Below are 22,346 nucleotides of genomic sequence, written 5' to 3'. Positions count from 1 at the left end.
ATTTTAAAGTTATTAATAAAACTTTCCAGAGGTTATGAAAGGTCAACCAGCCTGGCCATCTTCTTCAAGTCAAAGTGACTACATTTCTGCATTTGTGCTACTTTTGCTTTGAAGATAATAATGAAAGTTTAAAGGTCAAAATGTCAACCAGCCCACCACATTACCCAAATCTAACAAAATTGGTGTCGAACGTGCGTGCTGGTTTGTGCAGTAAATTTTCGACCACACACCCCACTCCCATTTACAAAAATCAAACAAATTTGGTGGCAATCAACTCAGCTATGTTTGTGCAGCAAGTCTTATGCAGAAGATATAAAGCAGAAGATATCAATATCTTCTGTTTTGCTTTGAAGATATTGATGATGACCTCTGATGATCTCTGGAAACATTTATTAATATCTCTAAAATGATAGCAGCACAATCAAAAGTTGTCGCTGCAAAACCATTTGACACTAATTCTGATCTGAAGAAGGTGATGGGGTTTGGGGGTTGCGGGGGCAACTTCACTCAGGTAACATGTACTACTTTTATACTATCTCAGGATTCTAGGAAAGTAACTTGTAAGTTGTAAGATAATCAGGAGTTTTTGCAATCAGAGCTTAATGTGGTGATTCAGGAGCAAATTCTCCAACTATCAAAAAGTAACCTGTAGATTCTGTAAAGTATTTAAAACATTATTAAAAAACTCTCTGCGGGTTCTTGGAAAGGTAATCTGTAATGTTACACAAAGTAACCAGAAAGTACCAAGGCAGTTTTAGAAAGTATCCTATAACTAGGAAAAGTAGTTAATCTAATGTAAAGTTTAATCAGTAATACTTTTATAACAAATTTATGTCACATCATGATTTCTTGGTTAATGTCAAGTTGTCATAAGGAAGACATTTTGAATAATGTCAACTTTGTATTAAAAGTGAGCCTGTAGGTCCTTTACAAAGCCGTTTAAACATTAATCGCATACATCCACAGATTTCAGGCCGTGTGTTGTACACACTCTTTGTGTTCATAAGTAGTGTAACTACGTCATAGATTGAGATTGGAGGCAGCTTATCCACATCGTCTGGCATATTTTTCTTCTCTGTCTCATACGAATCGATCCTGACAGCAGCCATTTTGTTGATAGATATTTCTATTGCATTGTCAATATACTTTCTTTTTGTTGATCTCGATGCAGTGGTTCATCTATGCTTTGACCTGCACTTGCCTACCAAGATGGCGCATATCACGTCCAGTTCAAACTTGTGGGAACTCGTATCAGTAACGTAACCTTAGATTTTAGAAAAGTAACCTTTAAGTTTCTGGATAAATAGCCAGAAAGCTGTGCTTTCAAGAAGGGTAACCAATAAGTCCTCAGAAGTCACCAAAATACAAACTGGTAGTTCTGAAAATCTTTCTACATAAGTGACCAGTATGTTCAATAAAAGTCTCATCTTCTTCTTTTAAATGTCATGATGGAAGAACAAAGCTGCTAAAAATAAAAAGTAAGAAACAGGAGGAGGAGATTTAAGCCCAGGAAGTTATTTATGGAGCTTCTGCTTTTCTCTCCAATCCTCCAGGATCTCATTCATCAAGCAGCCATGATGGCAAATCGACCACAAAATGAAAAGTAAACACTGTGGGAGATATCAGAGAGGGGGGGTGGAAAATGTGACATGAAACCCTGAAGAAGCAGCCAAGAGTTTATATCAGTCAGTGGAAATCTGTTATGCTTTGACTTCAGGTTTTCCAGTAGTTTTAGACGGGAAGATATAAAAACACTCTGGCTGCACGGCGTTATGGCAACCAAGCCTGCGTGCAGAGCAACACTCCAGACAGCTGGTGTCAACAGAACTGTTCTGTTTGACGAGGAAGAAGCTTCTGGATCCAATCAGACCACTGGGATCACGGAGAGGCCCAAATACAGAAACTACGTCCACGAGTTGTTCAGGGACGTAAGGTCTTTGCTCCCATCTTCATCTTTCCATCCCTGCAAGTTCTGAATTATTGCTCAGACTTTAAATCTTTGCTGCAGTTTAATTTTTTGTTTCATTGCGATAATATTATTATTATAATGGCTGCAGGATCATAATGCTCTTGTTTTACGTATTGTTTGTGTATAGCAGCTTGCTAGCTCAGGATGTGAACTATACTAGCTGAGGAATTCTAGTATGCTAGCTGAGACACCCAGAGTGACGGCTAGCCGTGAGATTCAGCTCCTGATTATCAGAACGCATCAACATGCCAAACACGCTATGATCACCTTCAACCCCGAAGGTCGAGGAATCACCCTGGGAGTTGATGGAAACAAAATCCAGGCATTTCTGATGGGCTGTACCTGAGCGCACCATGATATAAAGAACCTGATTTCCCCTCGCCTCCATTCCTTCGAAGCTCTGCTTTGTTCAACTCAGGAAACATCCTCAGTCTCATCCTTCCTTCCTCCCTTCCTTCCCTAGATCCTTCATCTCGTCTATAAACTTCTCAGAACATTTTGCTCTTTCGTTCTAACTCTTTTCCTCTCAAACTTACAAACTGTAATCAGAGCAAGTCAAAGGTCAAGGTTGACAGCGTAACAGTGTAGGGGGCCAACGCTCACACACACACGCCCACGCCAACATCCACACACACACGCAGGTCACATTCCTGCTCTCTTCTGTCTGGATGATTTGGGATGTGAATCAGCTTTGACAGATTTCCTGCAGAAACACGCAGCATGTTTTTATCTAACGACGCAAAAACACACCTCAGACTGAGCTGCAGAGTGTGTGGGGGTGTGTGTGTGTGTGTGTGTGTGTGTGTGTGATGATGGGAATGTAGGTGTTTCCCATCCCAGTCCCACATGAAGTCAGCTTGTTTTGGTTGGAGCGTTGGAAACCAGCAGCATCAGGGCGAGGAGGAAGTGATGTCAGAGATGTCAAACTGACCCAGAGGTCTTTTTCCCTGAAACTTTGACACTCAGACTGTAGAGTTAAGAAGACGAGGTGGAAATCAAACCAACGTTTCTCCTTCCTCAGACTCCGACGGACAGTCTGCTTCTGGCTTCAGTCTGAACCCAACCATCGACCTCTAAATCTGACCCATCGCTGCTTCCATACAGGGTCCAGATTATTTCCGAGCCCAGATCCCACTGGACAAATCATCTGGGTTGATTGAAAAATGACCTCGTGTCAATTGAGCACAAAGAGTCAAATGCTCCGTTTGTCTTTTGCTGACGTTGGTCGATCCTTGTGTGTCGAGCCCAGAACAATTAATCAATCTGCATGGATTATAGCTAATCTGACTCCAACAGCTTGAAGAACTTGAAGGAAGTGAGAGAAAGATCCAATCAGTGGATGTAGAACCAACGGTATGGCAGATCAGAAGTTCAGGGCTACCAACCGGCGCCGTACTGCAGCCTGGTTGACCCGGTGACCTCTGAGCATCGCCTCTGTAGATCTGAATGTTGATGACGAACGTTCCAGCAGAAATGGTTTGAATCGGAGAGAAAGGTTGTGTGACCTGGGAGAGTTCAGGTCCAGGTTGGAATCAGATCTCAGATTTTTTTACCAAGCAACCATGGTGCATGAAGTCTGTTTCATCTGCTGAGATTTATGTCCAAACAGCTGAGGATCGTCCCTGGAGTGAAGGTAGCAACGTTTCCCACAGAGTTTCTCAGACTCCAAACATTTCAGCTCTCATGCAGAGTAGAGAGGAAAAAACATGTTTTACAGTTTGAGTCGGAGCTGATCTTAGATTCTTCCTTTTCCAGCTCTCTTTATAGCTGGACTCAGCTGGACAGAACATTTTGGCTCAGTTCAGATTTTTGAACAACACAAGTCAGAAATGCTGGATTAATTTGACCCATACCATGATGCAACTTCCTACCCGTCTGCAGTCCAGTCATAATAGTTTTGGGTTTGTCATTACAGTAAAATTTTATTTCATAGTTAGTTTTAATTACTTTTTACAGTGTGTTTGCTAGATTTTTATTAGTCATAATTTAGAAATGGTGACTATAAACTGATTGTGCTTTGGATTATTCACTGTTGCGTATTTGACACTAGTTATCCATAATCTAAAGGCGGAAGACATGAGGCAAAGGAAGCTGTTCTTTTAGCAGGAAGCTGCTTGTGTTCAGATGGATTGAAGGTTTTCACCTGAATGAATGTGGAGATCAGCGTATTTATGTTTGTTTTGAGCCCTGAAGCCGCCGTCTGAGTCTCTGTGTAATTAACAGTTTACAGGCGGACGGTTGTTTGTCCTGCAGCCACGAACGCAGCAGGAGAAACTCGGAGTTCATTAAATCCATTCACTGCTTCCCCTTACAACCAACCGCAAGCTGCTACCGTTTCACTTCCACATAAAACCAGAAAGTCCAAATTATTACCTCCAAAATGTGGAAAAAGTTTCTGACAAGCTGAAGGAGTGGAAAAACAAAAAAACACAAGTTTCCAGAAGATCCATCAGAACTGATGAAGTCTGAGATGGTTTTCTGTGTTTCTGTCATTTAATGTGTTAAACTAAAGATTACAATGAAATATCAACTGCAATAAAATATCACCTCCAGAGCCGGCCCAAGGCATATGTGACTTAAGCACCTGCTTAAAGCCCAACACCATCAGGGGGCCCCATAGAGCATAATTTGATTTTATTTTGTTTGGTAGATTGAATATTTTTCACACTTTACACATTTTAAAAACAAAAACATATTAAACAAGCTGACTCAAGGTAATTTCAGTTTTTACTTTCAGTGGAAACACAGTGACTGCACGGTTTCTGCAGAAATTAAATATACATTAAATATACATTACATATATTTAAACTGAATACTGGAAATATTTTACAGTTTCTGATTTCCTACCTGTGAACGAATAAACAAAGTTAACTAAAAGCTGAATAATTTATTTCCAGTCAGAGTTAAATCAGAAGCACCAAACACCGAACCCTTTTAAACAAAGCCTGACCGGGTCCAACGGGCCACACCGATCCTCAGAAGAACAGAAAACAAGAAAGCTGGTCTTAAAGGTAGGCACACATCTGTTTCCTACCTGAGTGAGAGAGCTGAAGCCGCGGCCCGGTCTGGCTCCAGTTCCTGGATTCTGGGTCGGTTCTGGACTCTGAAGGTTGCAGACTCAGCAGCCAGAGCAGAAACACGGCTGCTATGAGAGGAGAGGATGTTCTGGTTCTGAGACCTGCAGCTGATCGCAGCATCTTCTCTGACCTGACGAGTCGCTCCACAAACTGAAGGAGAAAAGGGCAGAAAGTCGGGTTTGACTTATTAAATGTTTATTTATTTCATGTTCTTCTCATTACCAATCAATCAATAAAATTTATTTGTACAGCACATTTCAGCAGCAAAGCAGTTCAAAGTGCTTTACATTATAAAACACAAAAATAAAGTCATAAAAACATCATACAGTCACCAACTGAGAAACCAGAAAGACATTACATTTTGACGAGTCTCATCATGAAAATAATCAATACACATCAAATATATTGATTAATGTTTCATTTATAAAGTTTCACAAGCAACTCTAAACAGCTGGGTTTTTAGTTGTGGTTTAAAGGAACTCAGTGTTTCGGCTGTTATGCAGTTTTCTGAAAGTTTGTTCCAGATTTGTGGTGGATAGAAGCTGAATGCTGCTTCTCCATGTTTTTCAGGTTCTGGGGATCCAGAGCAGAACCAGAACCAACCCTAACCAGAACAGATAGCCAGTGGAAGGTCTTTAGAACTGGGTGATGTGCTCCATCTTCCTGGTTTTAGTCAGAACGCCAGCAGCAGCGTTCTGGATCAGCATTTTAGGCAGAACCGTTCAATGCAACATCAGTGGATGAGTTTCTCTAGATCTTGCTGAGATTTTACTCCTTGGAATGGAAATGTTGTTCAGGTGATAGAAAGTCTTTGTAACTGTCTTTATGTGGCTCTGAAGGTTCAGGTTAGACTTCATCACTAGACCCAGATTTCAGTCTGATCTGTAGTTTCAATAACCGATCCTGATTCTAGATTGTTTCTGTTTAATTCCAAAGTCAATAACTTCAGTTTTGTTTCTGTCCAGCTGGAGAAGGTTCTGGCGCATCCACACAGCCCTGCTGCTTCCATTTACCCTCTAACCTTTCAACCCTTCGTTATTATTTTCCATTTCTCAACAGTTGGGAGTTTTATTCAGCAGGAAAATGTCCACAGGTGTAGACAAATGTTTGAACCTCTAATCCAACAGGAAACGTCCCGTAGGGAGGAGATAAAGCAACTGAAAAAACTTTCAGGTTAAATACCAACCACATCTGTAAGTTTCCCATATTGTCGCATTCCTAAAGTAATGGCTTTAAGTTATTTTTTTTTATTTTTTTTTATCTTTTGGAAAGCAAAATGACTTAGAAAGGTGATGATATGATATAAAGAGTTAGGAGGTTGGCGTCGTGATCCCAGCAGGAATCTGAATTACTCTGTTTCTGTCAGAAGAGTTTCAAATATAAAATACCATAACTCAATAATAAAGAGTCAGTATCAATTAAAAAATATGGACTGTTATAGGTATATTCAAATCTGGCATTATGTTCAAAATGTTATTGGATATCCCATTGCTGAATATGTTTGATAAGTTAAACCAATCAGATTCGGGTTGTAAACTAAACTCCAGGTTGCATCAAGGTATCCAAGAGGTTAAAGGTCTAAACGCAGCTTATATTAAGCAAAAGAGAGTAAATGAAGTAATCACTAATAATATATAGTTTCTACAATTTGCAATCTTGCAAGATTTGAAAAGATCTGGGTTAAAGGAAAAAATAATTGTGGTAATTTGTCCAGAATGTGTCTCTCTGTACTAATTGTATTGTAATTTGAGTTATTTACACGTTAATGTACACCAACTCTCCTATTTTTTTTTATTTTGTTGTATTTTTTTGTTCATATATATTATGTTAAGGAAAGCTTGGAAAAAAAATTAAAAAGAAGCAGGTGTTGCTCCTTCTGCACATTTCAGACGGCTGCAAATCTTTCCTGGAGTCTTCCCTTGCAATGACCTAGTCAAAGCCTAGAACTGAGCCTGATAAAGAGTTTCATCATGTTTCATTAGAAAATAAGCCAAACTCCTGATTAACGACCCAAACACAAGAACTGATGCATAACTGGGATGTTTTACTGTCAGAAATGCTGAAGTTAATAAAAAAGACGCATTGCTCCTAATCCACCTCTGGAGACGAATAGAACAAAAAGAACAATATTCATAAATTTGGTAAAAACAATAATAGAAATATTTGAAGCAGAAGCAACAGCAGTTAACCCCCAGGTGGGCCCTATCCAGCCGCTGACCTGCAGAACCTGCAGAACCTGCCTGTGTTTATCTCTGAGGCACCGGTCCTGTTTTACTGCTCAGGGGTCAGAGGTCAACGATGCTCCAGATGCAGGAAGAGTTCAGCTACTGCTGGAGAAACGACCCAAACGGACCAGAACTCCTCCTAACATATGAGTTGGATCTGAATCATTCTAATGTTCTGATCGTCAGTGTTTAACAGAAAGATGGATGGATGGATGGATGGATGGATGGATGGATGGATGGATGGATGGATGGATGGATGGATGGATGGATGCCCAAACCCTTTTCTCTTTTCCAAATCTTCCATCACTTTCCAAAATATTCTGATGAATGTCTTGTTATCCCTTGTTTCTGTTAAATCCAGACTGACCTTTGACCTCTGAAAATCTGAAAATCTTGCTTCAGAGTTAATGTTGGCAGTAGGGAATGCTGGGAAATCTCTTCCTGCAGCTCTGCCGGCTTTCATGCTTCTTTCCTGCCTCCTGATTGGCCGACGGCTGGAGGGGGCGGTTCTCTAAATCCTTCTGAATGTCCGGAGGTCATTTGACTACGCTGCCCCAAAATAAATCTGACCCGAGGTTCTGCTGCTGCGGGTCGGCTCTGATCAGGTTTCACTTTAACTTTCCAGAAAACTGAATCCTTCAGGGAGTACCAGGTAAATCGGATCGGACCAGAACAAGGCAGAAGATTAGAGACGTTCTCATCCAAGACGATGAGAGGACAGAAACCAGATGTTTATTCAAAGAAATAAAGAAAATGTTGAATGATAGCCGTGAGTCCAGATATGTTTGCCTCATTAACGGGTCTGTGGGGACTCAGTCTGCTCTGGTTCTGGAACGGCGGGAAGCTGAACTAATCCACAAAAGAGTCGGGCTGAATGGTTCCTCATAGCGATAGTGATATTCCGACGTTCTACAAAATAAACGATCCAGTATCGTTTACTGAACTTTCAAAAATTACATCAGCTCCAGTGCACCACAAAAAGGGAAAGTAAACTCTAAAAACCACGTTAGCAACTCAAAACAACTTGTGTGTCAGTTTTACTCGACACGAACACCCGTTGCCAAGGCAACAAACACCTTTTGTTTTATCAAAACATTTTACTGAACTGTGAAATAAGATTCCTCTTGAATCCCAGCACCGGTTTAAACTCTAAGCTGGAGGAGTTTCTCTTTCACTCCAGAGACAAACCAACAAACGGGTCTAGATTAAGACAACCCATCCAGTCAAAATGCAAGCCGTGTTTTTCCAGAACTTTGTGGGAACCGGGAAGTTCTGGGAAGAGGAAGCCTCCCCTCCAGTTGTTTCCTTGTTCGGTTGAAGTGCTGGAGGAAATGTTGTCGTCCGTGTCCCCGGGGATTCCTGGGAAGAGAGACTGGGCTGATGTCACACTCTGGCAGAGAGCAAACGGACCTCCTGGTTCTGAAACAGCCTCAGAGTTGGTCAGATGATGTTCCAGATGGCATCAGGTTAAAGATCATGAAGACAGCAGATCTTAGTGTTGGTCTTGATCCACAGAATGGAAGATATTGATGATTAATCAGAATATTATTGGTGTAAAATGGTAAACTTGTCAGCTTTTAGTTTTATACAGCCAGACGTAAAACGATCTGACTGCTACCAGGTTCTGCCAAAACTCAAAAGCATCAAATAAAACATGAATTGAGTCTCTGCTGCAGCAGTCAGACGAGACCCAAAGCTCCACCTGAAGATGTTTCCCACCTGAAAGCCAATATTTTCGGTTGGATTGATAACCAAAGTTGCAATATTTGTTACATTTAGAGCTACTGTGGTTCTTCTTCACACCGCACTGTCAAACCAACCAACCTGTTCCCCTCCTCGCCTGTGGGGGCGCTGCATCAAGAAGGGAACGATTAAAAAAATATATCTGAAGAAGACGCTGAGCGCAACTTCCTTCTTCACAAAATGTAAACAAAATTGGAGTAGCGTCAGATTTTCGCAGTTGGAAGATTTCTTGAGCCATTTCTCCTGTTAGCAGTAGATTAGCGTGTTTGTTTTGGTTGTATTTACCCAGAATGCCCTGCGCAGTAGTCCACTTCCTGCTTTTGGAGCGGTCTCCGGTCTGCAATGACTTCTGGGAAAATTTATCATACAGCAAAATTTGTTATTGTCACATCCCTAGTGATGACTGCTGGGTGCATTTCACATTCCTCAACATTTCTGAGAAGTGACAGAAGATGTGTGGGCAGAAGCATGAATGAAGCTCTTTTTCTGCCTTTGTGTGGATATAATCAGACCTGTGCAATGAGACTGATGCATGGCGGCTGTCTGGTTAGATGGATGGCTGTGGTATTGTGTCCGGGTTAGAGGGGAAAGACCCAGAGTTTGTTTCTTCAGTCTGTCTCCAGACAGCCTGCTGCTGCTCATTCACTGATCGTCTGACCCAAAGCTAGTCAAGAGGCGCTGGTTCTGCAGAACGCCTTCAGCATTTAAAGCCGCACTATAAAACTTTTATAAAGAAAATGTTTCTTGCATATTTATTAAAACTGTCACCATTTCACGACGGTATAATATGGGACAGATAATCTGTGAAAAGATCGATCAGTTCTGAGCTGTCAATCAGAGCCAGGAGGCGGGTCTTAGCGCTGTCAATCAACCTCTTAAAAAAGTTTATCCGCTGTCATCAGTGGTCATGCTATCTATAGAGACCTAGACAGTTATTAGCTTTTAATAGTTAAATATTGCTTAGTTTCAGTTTGGTTTTAGATAGTTATAGTTTTGTTTTTTTCTTTAACTTTCGCTAATTTTTATGTGCAGAACTTCAAAAGATTAAACATTGTAATGTGATTATGTTTACACTGATTGGGTAAGGAATACTCAACAGAAGATTAAATTTTCAAAATAAGCAATAAATCAATTAATGCATTTTTTATACATTAATGTATTATACATGCATTATTATTTTTTGAGTTTTACAAAAACTCAAACATTTCCATTTGCATGATTGATTATTTTCTCCCTTTCGACCAAAAACTGGATGACAAAGGTCTTCAGGTTGTTGAATTAGTCTCAACTAGAAATTTTATTGAAGGAAAGTTTTGGTTGACTTCATGATTCATTTTATTTGTGGCTTTGTTTATTTATTTTGGATATTTAAAATTTCTTCCACTTCCAACGTTAAATGTTCATTAGAATTTAAAGTTTATCGATCTTTGAGGGTGTGTTCTTGCATTATTATACCTTTACCTTGAAAATGGTCTCTAAACAACATTATCATTTATTGCAGTAACTTCTGGGACAATTTTTCGTCCAGAAACATTTGTTACCATGACATGAATTGCACTCAGGAGTGCTGTTGCTGCTAGCCGACGAAAACTACTTGTGTGGGGGAATAAAACAACTTAACTTCACATCAGTTCTGAAAGTTAATAAACAGATTCATAAGCACAAAACACATCTCTGCTTCGAGTATGTTTTAGTTAGGTTTATAAACCCACAATGTAGTTCCAGCTGGTTAGAGTTTCTCCCCACTAGTTACTGGTTTTATTTATTTCAGTTAAAAATGTTTTCTCGATTTCAGTTTTTGTCACGTCATTCGTTTTTGCCATCCATAATGACGTTGGTTGGAACTCGATGATGCGATCCGCTGCATTTAGGAGATTTTCTGCATTTTCTGTCACCATGGCAACATCTCCTGGTCTCATTTCCGGGTCTGTGGGAGTTCAGGCTGCGGACGGTAACGGAGGGGGAAGCCATCTCCTCCGATCCCGTCCCAGACGATTCAGGCGGCAGATCCTTCATTCTGCCTCTCTGGGAAACTCTTCGCTCCGTTTCTGCAGCATTTCTTTCCATCTGAAGGTTTTATTTGGCTCTGTGATCTGAGCCGAGGCTGATTTACAACCCTCCACCCTGCACCACCCACCAGTGGCTCGATTCGGCCCGTTTCTGACCAGAACCACTTGGAAAACGTTTGTTGTCGTTCACATTTTTATGTCAAACCTTAAAGAGTAATATGCAAGTAGAAGATCTTAGAGGAGCCATTTTCTTTAAGAGCAGCTCAGGTCAGAAAGCAACATCATATTTCATACACAGTCCAGGTGGGAGGTTTGAAAAAAAAAGTCCCAGAAAGGCGGCGCGGCGGTGGAGCAGGAGTAAAGAGCACCATCCATGTATGGAGCAGGCTCACGATAGTTCTGGGTTTTTATTATAGTTTAGTTTTATTTTGTTGTGACTTTTTGTCTAATTCAGTTACTTTTAGTTTTTAGAGTGGGTTTCCTAGTTTTTATTAGAAATTATTAATTTCATATAGTTAGTTTTTTCATACTTTGGTTAATTATTTAGGTACAGAATTCAAAAAGGTCAAAATATTGTACTTTGTTTATATGTACACATCGACAAAGTAATAAATACTAAACAGAAAATAACATTTTCAATAAATGTATTCACTTATCACCACTCTTGCATTTTCTCCCAACTTTTGTTGCCGCCTTTTTGGGGACCAACTTAAGTACCGCCAGGAGGAGTATGGAGTTCTGTAAATGCCAAAAGTTGACAATGAAAAAAAAATCTATCTCACATCAGTTCGAAAGGCTAATAAATAGATTAATAAACACAAAACAAAAGATATTATCTCTATAATTTTAGAGATATAAACTCTAACTGGAATATAGTTCCAGTTAGTTATAGTTTTTCCCCATTTGTTGATGTTTTTATTTAATTCAGTTAATAAAATGGTTTCCTCACTTTGAGTTTTTGTTATTTTGGTAGTTTTGGTTTAGTAACTTTGATCGGGTCCCTGCTGCTCCTCAGCCTGACTGACAGCCGTCAGCGGCTTTCTTTACTCCACAGACAAGAGCTGAGGAAGATGACGAAGAGGAGGATGCAGACCTGAGGGAAGCTGGGAGTTCAGGTTTCCCATGCAGCCTGGTCTTTGTCTCAGCGCCATTAGGAGTCTGCAGGCTCCGCCTCCCCGCTGCTGGTCCCAGTGTTCCCAGCAGATCCAGTGAATAGATGCTCCTTTCACTGCTCACCAGGCCTCCTAATGAGGGGCGGTGAGTGTCAGTCAGCTGGATCATGGTCCCAGTAAGACCAGATCTGTGTGAATGGTTTCCCTGACCCGCAGGTCCAAACCCACCAGAACCAGAGTAATCCCTTTCAAACCCGTTCCCACGTAGGTCCAACCCATTCGGATCATCTCTTCTTTCAGAACGTAGAAGAAGAACATAGACGTCACTTAGCAGCGCCCTGATTACGTTAGTAATAATGGCCGCTGACGACTTTGAATGAATTTTAAAGTTCTTCAGAGTCGATAGCATTGATACCAGATCAGAACCAGACGAAGGGCTTGAGAAAGAAGCAGTCAAACTGTCGGCACCGATAGCTTCAGTCATATTCTTCTTTTTTATGACAGTTGACAAGCAACGTTCAGATGTGCATTACCGCCATCTGCTGGACTGGATCAGGACGCTTCAGCCGTCGTTGCTTACATCCGGATTTATTGCATTTTGCCTCTTCTGGCGTAAAATTATCTCAATTGTCTCACTTCATTGGTGTAAAAGTTGGATAAATGTGTCATGACTGTTCAGAGCGAGGTTCTTATAATAAACTAAAACTAACAAGATAACAACTGACTGAAACTCTTCAGAGATTTTAGCAGGAAGTCCGCAACAGGAAGCACAAACCTGGAGTTTCAGATGTGAAGCAGCAGCTGATTGAATCAGAGCCAACAATGTTGTTGTTCATGTTTTTAGTTCAAAAGGCCGAACATCTCGCCTAATTTCCTGGCCCAGCACCTCCACCTTCTCACCAAGATTAAAGCGAAACCAGAACATTTCAGACTAAATTTGGATTCAAACTTTTTTGTTGTTCCTGATTTCAAAGCAGTGAAACAAAGAGAAACGCTTCCATTATTAGATTCCTCTCCGGCATCAACTAAAGCATTTCCAGATCGCTCCTTCAGCTACACCCCGAGCTGTGTGGACGATGCAGCGGTTACAGCAAATTAAAGGGAATTACGGCTAATCCACCGCCAGCATTTTGCCTCATTGTAACACATGACTTCCTGCTGGAGCCACGCTGATGGAGGGAACAAGATTAATGTCTTCATCTCTGCCTCGTTAGGCGCTTTCTGACTGCCACCAACTGCTCACACATGTAGAAAAACAACGATCAAATAAAATCACACTGAGCTCATGAAACATTTTACCCTGCAAAATACCTCAGATCTAATCAGATTTCCCTTTCTCTAACGAGTACATAGATCAGATTTCATCCTCATTGAGGTGATTTATTAGTTGGAAAAGCCAACAGGAAACTAATTGGTGCAGGAAAAAGTTTTAGTTTTCAAAATGGCTTCATAATTCAGACTAGAAATGTCCATGGTGATGATTAAAGCTGGTTACGTTGGGTTATGTAGAAGAAGGAGATCCAGCTAAAGCATATCAATAACCACAAAACCTTTCCTCCAACTCTGGAATACTGGTTGATCCCTTGAGTTTAGGACCTTTCATCTGTCTGAATGAGTTAAACGGCTGAAATCAGTCCAGTATCAGGCAGAAACTGAGAAAAAAGCAACTAAAAGAACAATCTAGACCTTCAAACAGCCTGGAAGACTAACAACCAGGATCACTTTGAGAGACTGCTGACCAGTCTGACTGCTTGGCGTGAAAACAAAAAGTCAGAAAATGCAACCTGCCACAATGAACCGGACTCTCATGAAATGTTGCAGGACTCCTCAAGTTTGTGTGCTCAGTCCACAGCAGTTGACACTATCAGCGAACAGCATCCAAAAGAAAGCAAAACCTGTTGATTGATGTCAATATACAGTGTGGAGGTGAAAGAGCTGGAGAGCTGCTGACAATCTGATCCACAAAACCAAATAAAATTTAGGAGGCTAACCCTGGAGGTTGCATTAAACAAATCATTTTTAACCAGTTTTTTTAAAACAATGAAGGAAAAATCTGAAAGCCATCAGTCATTTTAATGGATTATAACATGTCTGGTGCAGCTGAGCTGCTATAGAGCGTTTATGGGATCAGAAAACTCCTGGTTCAGAGAGTCTTGCCAACTTCGGATCACTTCACTTGGAGAAATGTTCCCTGATTTCCAAACTTTGGCTGAAGTAGGACTTGTACTTCCAGTGTGACAGCAGAGCTCAGATTCAGCCTCTAGATCAACATCAAAACAGCCACGAGATTCACCCAAAACGTCATGACCACAGCCTCTGCAGCAAGACATTTAACCAAACAAAGATCAACCTCTGTGGCGACCTTTTGTCTGCGGCGACCCCCACAGACACAGCAACCAAATATGTAAAGAAACATCAACTTTTAGGATGTTTCTTACTCACTATTCAATAATTATTACATTCATTTAGCGTAAATGCTGCCTCATACCATCTGATTTTATATATATATATACATAAGTAAGAAACTAAGGCGTGTTCCAGGGTCAGTCTGCTGTCCTGCTACTGAAAACATCTGACTAGTTTGTTTGCTTGATTAAAATTTTACAGCTTAGTTTAGCATTGAGCAAATAATGAACACAAAATTATTTAAACGCTTTTATTAATTCAGTTATTTTTTTGTCTCAAGAGTACTTTTGACCCACATGAGGAAAAGGTTTGACATGTCCAACTTTACAAAGTGGCTCTAAAAGCATCATTATCCTCCATCAGAAGCTGCTGCTTAACAAAGTTAACAAAGATCTGCTGTAACAATCTGTTGAATCCATTTGTTCCAATATAATCATAAAATGCTGGTAGCAGCTGGACAGTTTGTTTCCATCAGAGGAAACCTGCAGGTTGGCACGCCGTCACATAAACCATGGCTGCCATATATAGAAGCCTTCGCTTCCACACATAAATACTGGAAGTTATTGTTTCTCCATACATCATGCATCACTGTCTGCTCCCTGCTGGGCTCCACTTTGTCTGCAGATGTCCAGAGAGACACAGAGCAGAGCGGGACCAACACTCACACACTGCGCTCTGTGTTTGATTCACGACCTCAGGGGACACATTTATTTGAGTCACCACGGGACAATGTGGCCCAATTTATTTTAACGCCATTGTTTCTGCTGGTTGTTGCCGTAGCTCTGCAGAGTAATAATATTTATGCCACATGAGGGCTTTATGTAAACCAGTTGTGAGTTTACAGTCATACGCCTGAATGCTCACGTCAAGAAAGATTTGAGCTCATGGTTATCCACCGTCCTTCTGCTGAAAACATCGAAACCACATCAGCTAGGGGGCGCTACAGGGGAAACACGTAGCGCCAGAAACAGAGCTGCAGTATGCAACTTTTATAAAAAAATATTTTAGTTGTAACAGAATGGTATAAGCAAGGTGGGCAGAGTACCCAAAAACTGTAAAGTAAAAGTAGCACTACCTCAACAGATCTTTACTCAAGTCAAAGTAAAAAGTAGCCGTCCAAGAAATTACTCAAGTAAGGGTAAAAAATTATTTAAAAAAAAAAACTGAATAACTCATCAACTTATCAATCATTTAATATTTAAAAATATTTAAAACAATCAAGCTTCTCTGCCTTTTCCCAGTGCTAGCAAGAAACAACAAATCAGAGCCAGGAGTCTTAACGCTGTCAATCACAATCTCAAGTGGTGCTGCCCATCCCACCTTTTTTTCACCCCTTTGTTTCTCACCCCCTTTCTCTCTGCTATGTTGTTAGCAAATGCTAAGTAGTGCTATTAGCACATATAGCAGCGAGTACATGAGGATGATTGACAGCACTAGGACCCTCCTCCTGACTCTGATTGGTTATTTTTGGTCAGGAGCAGTGGAGGAGGTCGATCTTTTCACAGATCATCTGTCTCATAATCAAGCTGCACTTGACCAAAAAAGTGCCAAAAAAACAAAAAACAATGAACTTGCTTTTTGATAGTGGCTAACAGTCGTGTATGCGTGTGCGTGTGAATATGCATGTGCAGGCGTGTGTGCGTGTGGGTGTGCATGTGTGGGTGTGTGCGTGAGTGTGTGTTGTTGGCGCCAGCTCCCTTTGCTGCTCACAGGGCTGCAGGAGGAAGGAAGCATTCGTTTGGACACAAAGAGATGATTGTTGCCTCGGCTCAGATAAGCAGCTAATTAATTAGCGCAGCGATAAAAACAACCAAACAATAGAGGAAGACGAGGACGAGGCATCAAGCTGCGACTCCTTCCTCATTAACGTCACCTCCAAGTCATCTCTCCCAGTTAAAGAGACATTTCAGAGTTAATCCCCTCCAGTGACCCTGTGCAGGCCTTGACCTTTGTCCCCCAGCATCACCTCCTCAGCTGATGAGGTAACAGCTCTCTGCTCAGCTGTTGTCTCCTCTGAATGTGAGAAATTGACGTGAGCCCGGCTGGGTGGTCCGCTCGGCTCCGACTGAGAGCGCTCACTGATCTCAGTCTGACTTGGAATAAAACTTGTTGGATAAATAATTTTTTTTCCTTCTGGTTTCCTGTCTGGCTCTGCTGGGACTTTTGCAGCGGCATTCTGACCTCTGACGTCACACCGTGCACACGTCCAGGAGCTTCTCATCGTGCAAATATTGGCTCTTATTAAGGCTAGACAAGAAAGCAGCAACAATATACAGTATATCACAATAGACATGTGATCAATATCAAGAGATAATACGTCTGATAGAATATTCAATAATCAGTGCATAATATTCATGGAGCTCCAATCCATTCTGGGAGATGTAGGCAGAGGGAAAGGCTTAGCTGCTCCACCTCTTAAAGTTGGTGGCATCAACTGATTCACTCACTCTTTGGTTACCTAGCAACAACCTGCTGGGTAACAAGCAGTTTGAAGTCCCCCCCCCAACTTCGGTTACCTAGCAACAACTTGTTGACTAACTGGCGCAGAAGCAGATCAAGGTTTCACTACTGTACCTCATAACTGGTTTAAAATAAAAAACAACAATTTGGAGTTAAAGGGGGATAAAACAAGAAGGGTCATGCCACTAGTTAGTCGTAAATTCAGATATTGAAAACAAAATAACTAATCAATAATTACTGACTATATTGACTACAATGAGATGCTTATATTGTGATAAGTTCAGCCCTAGTTTCTTATCCAAACGAAAAAAGCTCTGAGGTCAATCAGACCGACTTTAAATCTGCGGAAGTTTGCGTGTTTTTCCTTCCAGTAACTGAGGAGTTGTTTCCTGTATCTTTGGTGACCTCCCGCTTCATCAAACCAGTCCACAGTTGGACACGTTGCAGATTAGAGGACAATAACGTCCATTTTTCTGACCCCATCTTGTTGACCTGGGTCCAGTCAGGAAACGGCTGCAAAGGAAGGAAGTCAACAAAAACTTGTTCAGCTGCGGAGGACAAACAGCGGCGGCAGGACGGACGCTCTGACAGTTCAGAGAGAAAAATACACAGAACCAACCGGAACCGACCAGTACCAACCGGAACCAACTAGAGGCACAGGACCCACTGATATGTCATAACATATTTTACTAGACGATAAATTGTCCCAGAAATTATTGCAATATTGTTTTTGAGACCATTTTTAAGTAATATCATTTGAATGGCATAATAATGCAAGAACACATTCTCAAAGATCAATAAACTTTAAATTCTAATAAATATTTAACACCGGTGTTAGGTTGGGATTCTTTTTCCTGTTTTATTTTGTTTTCTTTTCCTCTTCTGTCCTGGGTTTTTTCTGGGAAGCTGCGTTTCCTTTTACAGCCATGAGATGTCACCAGTGAGCGGAGCCCCTGGAGAAGTGTGGCGGCCAACCTGTAGACGCACCTGTGTCTAATTTTCGAGAGCTGCGGAGGTGCTTCATAAGGACAGCCTAGCTGACACTCCAGTGCCTGAGTGCTTGCCTTCACTGGTAGACGTTTTTCTTAGGAAGAAGCCTTCTATGATCGCTCCCTGTGTTCTGATCGCTCCTTGTGTTCTCCCCGTCAGATTTCCTTGTGATCGCCCTGTGACTCCTGGATGTGGACAAGCGCTCCCCCCTGGATTTCCTTGTGTTCCTCACGACGCCATTGGTATTACCAATCGGTTGCCTTCCTCCGTGCACTTACCTCCCTGGTCCCTCCCCGTGGATCCTCTGTGCCTCGCCATCGGCTGAGCCTGCCAGCGTTTCATGTTCCGGGAGCTAACTGTCGAAGCCCCGCTCGGAAGTCAACTCACTCTGCTCTCCAGCTGCAAGGCTTACCTGCTCGCTCTCCGACGGTAACTCACTTCTCCAGCCGCCACCATTGACAATACTACCTCCGCATTCAAGTAAGCATCCTACGAAAGATTCTCAGAATTATTCCATTTGACCCATCCCGTGTCTCACTCCACTTTTTCTCATATACAGTCTGACGACCAGTTTCCTCCAGTCCCAGGTTCCAGAACTATTTCCCCTGACCCCTCTTCCTTTCACCAAAATAAATATTATTGTTGTTTCATATCGCTCCTCTTGGTGTGTTCTTGCATGTGGGTAACCCGGCTATCACCCATCATGACAGAACACTCAGGCCAACAACCTACCCCAGCAGACGCTATAAGAAGGGCTTTATCGGAACAACACGCTCTCATACAGTCACATGATTCAGCTTTAAGAGAGTTGAGTAACAGACAGGCCGAAACAAACCGTCGGTTAACCGAGTTGTCTAACTTTTTGCAAGGCTCCGTTCAGCAGGCACAGCCTCCAGCCCCAGCCTCACCTGCAGTTCCAGACCCGCCAATCCGTCCCACGTTTTCGGAGATTCGGCTGCCAGTTCCCGAGAGGTTCACAGGTGATGTGCACAAATGTGGAGGATTTATCTTACAATGTTCCATCATTTTCAATTCCTGTCCTCAGAGTTTTCCACACGACAACGCTAAAATAGCATATGTGCTGTCCCTGCTGTCCGGTCGAGCTCTGGCTTGGGCCGAAGCTAAGTTTTCCTCCCCCACTGATTTTGGTTGTTCCTATCCCGATTTCATTAAAGAATTAAAACAGGTGTTTAGTCAAGAGACAGACCAGACTTCAGCTTCCCGAGAACTTTGGAACTTAAGACAGGGGCAAAGAACTGTGTCTGATTTTGCCATTGACTTTAGGATAAAGGCAGCAGCCTCAAATTGGGATGCCACGGCACTTAAAAGTGCGTACTTTCATGCATTGAGTGAACAGATTAAAGATGAGTTAGCTACTCTGGATGAACCTGCAACTCTAGAGGAGTTTATAAGTCTGACCATAAGACTGGATAATAGAATTCGGTCTCGAGCCAAAGAGAGAAATCGCCGAAATCCCTCAGCCAGAGCCCCCCTACTGGCTACCCGTCCTAGTCTTCAGGAAGTACCAGACCCCTCGGAGACCTCAGAACCTGAACCCATGCAGCTGGGTAACACTCGCCTGACACCTGAGGAGAGGCAAAAAAGACTAGTCTCTCGGTTATGCTTGTATTGTGGGGGTCCCAGCCATTTCATCGCTAACTGCCCCGTCCGTTTAAACTTGCAGGCCCGGCGGTAAGGACGAGGAGGCTGCCGGTGCAACCCACGAATAGTAAATCTCGTCTCCTTATTTCTGCTACCCTTTTCCATCGCCATCAATCTCTTCCTCTAGCTGTTTTCATTGACTCAGGTTGTGAACAGAATCTAATTGACTCCACCCTTGTTGAACAGCTAGGGATCGCTACAGAACCACTTCCGGTTCCACTTCGTGTTTCAGCCCTAAATGGGGAGGTCCTGCCCAGGATAACCCAGAGGACTACACCTGTCCGTCTTGTGATTTCTGGTAACCATTCAGAGCTAATTTCTTTTTTTGTTTTCCCCGCAGTCAGCTCCTCTGTTATCCTGGGGTTCGAGTGGCTGCTCACACATAACCCACGGATAAATTGGAGAAAGGCAACTATTGAGTCATGGTCCAGCGAGTGCCACGCAACTTGTCTCCACTCTGCTGTCCCTCCGACGTCCATAACAGCAGAGCAGCATGAGACCGACCCCCCTGACCTTTCAATTGTTCCCCTCGAATATAAGGATCTGGCTGCAGTCTTCAGTAAGAGCAAAGCACTCACTCTACCCCCCCACCGCCCCTATGACTGTGCCATAGATCTGTTGCCCGGAGCCCCACTACCCACCAGCCGACTTTATAATATCTCCCGTCCAGAGCGTCAGACCATGGAGACATACATTAATGACTCGTTAGCAACAGGCATTATACGCACTTCTTCGTCACCCCTTGGGGCAGGGTTCTTCTTCGTGGGGAAGAAGGATGGGTCCTTGAGGCCCTGTATTGACTACAGGGGGTTGAACCAGATTACCATTAAAAATAAGTATCCTTTACCTCTTCTTTCCTCAGCCTTTGACCCCGTCCAAGAAGCCACCGTTTTCTCCAAACTCGATCTCCGCAATGCCTACCACCTCCTTCGCATTCGCGAGGGAGATGAGTGGAAGACGGCATTCAAAACACCCATGGGACACTATGAATATTTAGTCATGCCGTTTGGTTTATCTAACGCGCCTGCCTTTTTCCAAGCCCTCGTAAACGATGTCCTCAGAGATTTCATTAATGTGTTTGTCTTCGTTTATCTAGACGACATACTGATTTATTCCAAGTCCCTGGAGGAACACAAGATGCATGTCCGGAAGGTTCTCCAACGCCTTTTGGAGAACAGATTGTACGTAAAGGCAGAGAAGTGTGAGTTCCACCGATCATCCGTTACCTTCCTGGGCTACGTCCTTGAGAGCGGGCAGGTAAGACCCTCAGAGGACAAGATCAGAGCTGTGCTGGACTGGCCTAGACCCGAGACCCGTAAACAGTTGCAGCGGTTCTTGGGTTTTGCCAACTTTTACCGCCGTTTCATACGGAATTATAGCCAGACCGCTTTACCTCTAACTGCACTCACATCCACCAAGTCTAGTTTTACCTGGACCCCACAAGCAGAGGAAGCCTTCAACCGGCTCAAGAACCTGTTTGCTAACGCCCCTGTACTAGTCCAGCCCGATACCACTAAGCAGTTCATCCTCGAGGTTGATGCTTCTGACTCCGGAGTGGGGGCTGTGCTGTCTCAAGTCTCTGAAAAAGATAATAAGACCCACCCCTGTGCATTTTTCTCTCGCAGACTTTCGCCAGCAGAACGCAACTATGATGTGGGGGACAGAGAGTTACTGGCTATTAAGCTCGCTCTAGAGGAGTGGCGACACTGGCTAGAGGGAGCTGAGCATCCCATAGTAGTTTGGACTGACCATAAGAACCTGTCTCACATTCAGTCAGCTAAACGTTCCAACCCTCGACAGTCTCGCTGGTCATTATTCTTTTCTCGATTCAACCTGTCCATTTCTTATCGTCCAGGTTCTAAAAATGTCAAGCCTGACGCCCTCTCTAGACTGTATGCACCTGATGACCCTGAGAAGGAACTTGCTCCCCTGCTTCCCCCCAGCTGCACGGTGGGAGTAGTTACCTGGGAGGTGGAAGACCTCATCCGTCAAGCCCAGTTAACCGAGCCTGTCCCCGAGTCATGTCCACAGGGAAAGACGTATGTCCCGGCCTCCGCTCGATCCCGCTTCCTGCAGTGGATGCATTCCTCCAAGTTTTCCGGACATCCAGGTATCAGTCGAACTATTGGGTTGGTCAACCGAAGGTTCTGGTGGCCATCAGTTCATAAAGATGTCAAAGAGTTTGTGTTAGCATGTCCAGTCTGTTCCAGGAACAAGTCCTCCCATCAGCCACCCACAGGATTACTCCAGCCATTACCCATCCCCAAGAGACCTTGGTCTCACATCGCTATCGACTTTGTCACTGGATTACCCCCATCAAAGGGTATGACCACCATTTTCACAATCGTTGACCGCTTCTCCAAATCTTGTCATTTTGTTCCTCTTCGCAAACTTCCCACTGCCGCTCAAACTGCCATGCTTCTCATTAAACATGTTTTTAAGTTACATGGCATCCCTCAGGAGATTCTTTCCGATCGGGGTCCTCAGTTTATCTCCCAAGTTTGGCGACAATTTTGTTCCGCCCTAGGGGCGAAGGTATCATTAACCTCTGGTTACCATCCCCAGACTAACGGCCAGACGGAGAGGTTGAATCAGGAGCTGGAGGCCATGCTGCGTTGCCTGACTGCATCTGACCCTGGAGACTGGGCTCAATATCTACCATGGGTAGAATATGCACACAACAGTCACATTTC

The 22,346-nt window shown here is 42.8% G+C and overlaps 1 protein-coding gene across 1 annotated transcript in view; it reads right to left on the bottom strand.

The window, feature by feature from the left end:
* The window catches only part of LOC102233681 (semaphorin-3D-like), a 52,289-nt gene that overhangs the window by 24,998 nt on the left and 4,945 nt on the right, over nucleotides 1-22,346 (bottom strand). Inside the window, exon 2 of the mRNA XM_023325159.1 lies at nucleotides 5,004-5,196. Within this exon, the coding sequence (XP_023180927.1) occupies nucleotides 5,004-5,166 (163 nt within the window). The 5' untranslated portion in view covers nucleotides 5,167-5,196. The remainder of the gene's footprint in view (nucleotides 1-5,003; nucleotides 5,197-22,346) is intronic.

This window comes from Xiphophorus maculatus, chromosome 20 (assembly GCF_002775205.1).
Source record: "Xiphophorus maculatus strain JP 163 A chromosome 20, X_maculatus-5.0-male, whole genome shotgun sequence".
Taxonomy (NCBI): domain Eukaryota; kingdom Metazoa; phylum Chordata; class Actinopteri; order Cyprinodontiformes; family Poeciliidae; genus Xiphophorus; species Xiphophorus maculatus.
This window is presented reverse-complemented; position numbering and strand designations above follow the sequence as displayed.